This window comes from Notothenia coriiceps, unplaced genomic scaffold (assembly GCF_000735185.1).
Source record: "Notothenia coriiceps isolate Sejong01 unplaced genomic scaffold, NC01 NC01_scaffold00005931, whole genome shotgun sequence".
In the NCBI taxonomy this organism is placed as follows: domain Eukaryota; kingdom Metazoa; phylum Chordata; class Actinopteri; order Perciformes; family Nototheniidae; genus Notothenia; species Notothenia coriiceps.
In genome coordinates, this window is record NW_011338632.1 from 14,870 (window position 1) to 19,065 (window position 4,196).

The 4,196-nt window shown below is 37.3% G+C and overlaps 2 protein-coding genes across 3 annotated transcripts in view; both read right to left on the reverse strand.

Annotated features, from left to right (window-relative positions):
• LOC104943335 (nephrocystin-3-like) overlaps window positions 1–4,196 on the reverse strand; it is a 20,545-nt gene that overhangs the window by 14,472 nt on the left and 1,877 nt on the right. The gene's annotated exons all lie outside the window — the stretch shown is intronic.
• On the reverse strand, window positions 2,256–3,860 carry LOC104943332 (uracil nucleotide/cysteinyl leukotriene receptor). 2 transcript variants are annotated; one of them, XM_010768693.1, is made up of 2 exons: window positions 3,804–3,860; window positions 2,256–3,230 (listed from the first exon to the last, which is right to left on the reverse strand). In XM_010768693.1, the coding sequence occupies exon 2, from the start codon at window positions 3,212–3,214 to the stop codon at window positions 2,300–2,302; it is 915 nt and encodes a 304-aa protein (XP_010766995.1). In that variant the 5' UTR covers window positions 3,215–3,230; window positions 3,804–3,860; the 3' UTR covers window positions 2,256–2,299. The 2 variants fall into 2 exon arrangements, with proteins under 2 accessions (XP_010766995.1, XP_010766996.1); XM_010768694.1 differs by having other exon boundaries at window positions 2,256–3,253; window positions 3,804–3,847.

Consider the following 4,196-nt stretch of genomic DNA (forward strand, 5'->3'; position numbering starts at 1 on the left):
AAAACTGAAAAAGTGGCAGCAGTGAGCCTTCTGAAGTCCATAGCTGATCACAGAGGTGGATAGCCCAGAAGAACTCTCATCACTCCGGATTTGTATTTCCCTTTAGTACTCGCCACCACCACCAGTGTCTAGACCCTGGGGGGTTTCTCTTTCTATTCGGCTTCTCCTCCCCCTTAATTCATCACAGTATGATGGGGTCTAATCTCCAAAACGCTATTGTGCATACGGCAATAAAGATGTTATCAACTACAAACTAAGTCTCTCCTGATTTAAATACATTTAGTTAAGTACTCATTTGAGGTACTGGAAGTAGAAGTAATTTATTTATTTCTTCTCTACAATTCAAGGGGAAATATTGTAATTTCACTACACAACATTTATTTGATCAGTTCAGATTTTTACACACAACACTTAGGTAAAACTTGTGTGATATGATGCCATCCAACAATATATTTAAGTACCTGAAACAATAATTGGGTTAATGAAAAATAAACTGGTAGCTATTTGCTAATTGTTCAAGTAGTTAAGAAACATTTCAGTTTCTCAAAAGTTAAGAGTAAAGTATTTTTTCTGCAATAATTACCGTTACTCCTAATAATTTACGTATATTTTCCTGTTCATACTTAAATACTTTGACTTAAGTACTTTTCTCAGTTTGTATAGTGTTAGTACTTTCACATAGGTCAAGGATTTGTATACTTTCTCCACCACTGGCTGCTCCTGTGCAACGGGATTTAATCAACCTAGGCTGTGAAGTATGATTGTTATTAACATTTCTGGGTCCTTATTTTAGTTATCCGTGCTTTATTTGTAATGCAAAATAGATAATCAATGTGTAGCTACGGCCACAAAGCTAACATGCTTTCCTACTAAAGCAAAGGTTTAAAAACGATTCATGTATATTTGTATTCATGTCGTGTCTATGAAAAGTAATGAAGATTTGTCATCAACCTAGGCTGTGAAGTATGATTGTTATTGACATGTCTGGGTCCTTATCTGGATTCTCCGAGCTGTATTTTTAATGCAAAACAGCTAATTAATGTGTAGTTACAGCCACAAAGCTAACATGATTTCCTACAATACCAACGGTTAAAAACGACCGTTGGTTTTATAACGGTTAACGCTCAAATGTTTGCAGTTGATGCTAGCTAATTAGTTAGCCATTGCCATACACGGGTTGAAGTTAACGTACTTGGTTAGCTAGCTAAAACCTATGAAAAAACTGCTTAACACGCCCATCGCGACATCTTTTGGTGTCAAGACTTTTACACGTTTACTTTTGTATATTCTAGCTTGGTCATAACGTTGAATGAAACTCTGTGAAGACACTTGCAGCTACGTTAAACAAATAAAAACACACTCACAGTCCGCTCCCTTCACAGCTTCTCCCTGGCTGCCTTGGTAACAGGTCAAAAATACGGGTGCCCGCTCAGGTCAAACTTAGGAGACTCGCGTTACAGAAGTTATTATTATTATATTATTATAGTACTTATTGGTTATTAATTATTTTATTCTCTTGTGTATAAATAATATATACACAGGCAAGTTTCAGGAGGTGAAACATCATTTTTGTGTATGTTATTATGGTAAATATTTGTATTGATTCAGTAAATATATATACACACATGCTGACAAATCAAAAACTTCATTTCAATCCCACCCCTTAACCCATTGAGTTACAGGATATAGAGCCATTTAACAGTAAAATACAGTATTTCATAATGACATTAGTTCAAGGGGGGCAAAGGAGGAGACATTTTTTTTGTGTATTTTATATTGAGTTTCTTTACTTTTTAAAACCCCTTCAATTATGAAAAAAGAAAAATGCATGCAACACACAATATAATAATATATTTTTAACGTTTCATTTCGTGCATCTTTTTTAAAACAACCATTAAAATACAAAAAAGTTAAGAAAAGTGATCTTGTAGTGTGGCAAGTATGCAGAGCCCACCTACTAAATAATGTATTAAGGCTATGCTAGCCTGCTAATATATGTAATAATATGTTATAGCAATATTTAAAAACATGTGTTGGTGTCATATTTTTAAGAAATGAAATACCTTGATAGTATGTTATTGTTTCATGTGCAGTCTTCATATCTTTTAACTTCCTCAAAAAAGTGTTATGATCTAAAGGTAGAAATAATCACAGTTTCACAAGTATTTATTTATGGCCTTGCATATAAACTAAAGTGGAAGTTAATTGTTTGTGTCCTTAGCCAATTGCACAAAGAACAGCACACTTTTTTCATATACATATGTATTATGTACATAACATAGTTGTTTATTGATCATCTTCATGGTTTACAGAACAGCTGCAGCAGTTTGTTCCTGTAAACTCGGTTCAGGAAGAAGTACATGACGGGATCCAGGACCCCACTAACACAGGTGAGTGCAGATGTGATCCGATTGGCTCTTCCCAGCGACTCATGGCTTGCTGCAGTCAGATTACCATGCATGTGCATTTTAATATAGATCACCCTGCTCACATGGTAGGGCACAAATGCAAACAGGAAGTTCATGACAATCAGGACGATCATTCTTATGGCTTTGCTCTTCACCGGCCGTTCCTCCTTTTGCTTTATTGCCCTCAGTTTCAGCAGAATCAGTATGTAGGAAACCACTATGGTGGTGAGGGGAATCACAAAGGCCACGACGGTTGACACTAAAGCAGAGGAAGAAGTCTTCTCTAAGTACAGTTTGTTGCATGACCCAGTTGAGTTGTTCCTCACATCCCTTTTGGAGAAAAGTGTAGGACTCATAGACACAATAACAGTCACCCAAAGTATCCCCACTGCTACCTTTGCGTACAAAACCTTCCTGATTGACTGAGATGTTATAGGAAGAACCACAGCCAGAAACCTGTGCAGGCTGATGAAGCTCATGAGGTACAGGCTGCAGTACATGTTGAGGTAAAAGAGGAAGCCTGCTAGCTGACAGATGACGTGTCCGAAAGGCCAGTGGCTGTCGGACAGGTGGTAAACTATACGCATGGGTAAAATGAGGATGTAGGAGATGTCTGCCACAGAGAGGTGCCTCAGGAAGACCTTAGATGGAGATGTGCTGTGCTGACGAAAGAAGGCCCACAGCGCCAAGGCATTCCCAGGCACAGCAATGAGGAAAATCAGGAAGTAAAATGTGGCAAATATAATGTTCTCATGGTGGGAGTCACTGCCAAAGAAGCTCTGTGTCTCCTCGTCAGAGACGTTCATTGTGGAGAGGGTCGGCCTGTGGCAGCGTACACAAACAACCTGTCATGAAGTCAGTCTCTCATCAAAACACAACTCAAAACCTTTGCATGATATAAAGATGGCTTGTATGATAATAAAATATAAAAAAACACATGCAACGTAATGTGTGAAAGCCGCAGGAGTAAGAGATGAAAAAGACACCACTTCCTAGTTTACAATGAATGCTATTGGTGTTTTTATGATATAGTAGTTACAGTTATAGGTGATCAAATAATTGATGCATATAACCTTTATATATTTAAAAATATAGATTAATTACAGAAATATTAAATATATGTATTGAAGTCTTCCCCACAATTAATTGTCCTGCATAAGTCGTGTAAACGAGCGTGATAAAAAAAAAAAAATCAGACTTGAATCTCTTTTCTTTTTACCTCCGCTTTCAATTAAAGAGACCTTTTTATGTCATTTTCAGGTGTATACTAGTATTTAGTGTCTCTAATGTCTCCAAGCAACTCTTTTCAACCTGTATGCCTTAAACTCTTAGCCCTCAAATGTAGCATTTCATCAATAATAGTTTATTTAATCTAGATTACATTAATATTCTTACCTTGAATGATGGATACCGAATGTCCTCTTCTCACTAATCACTCATGTAAGAACAGTCAGGTAAGGTGGAAGTGAGAACTACTCTGTTATGTTATCACACACACACACACACACACACACACACACACACACACACACACACACACACACACACACACACACACACACACACACACACACACACACACACACACACACACACACACACACACACGTTCCTTTTTTTTACGGAAATGACAAGCTAGTTTCCCGCATAGAGCTGTTCAACATGTGGGCCGTCAACAGCTGAGAACTGGTTAAAAACAAAAGCGCCAGGGGTGGAAGAAGTATTCAGATCCTTTATTAAAGAAAACGTACTAATACTGCAATGGAAAAAGACTCCATTATAAGTAAT

Bases quoted from the DNA above. Each gene is read 5' to 3' on its own strand.
- LOC104943332 (XM_010768693.1), bottom strand. From the start codon at position 3,214: ATGAACGTCTCTGACGAGGAGACACAGAGCTTCTTTGGCAGTGACTCC.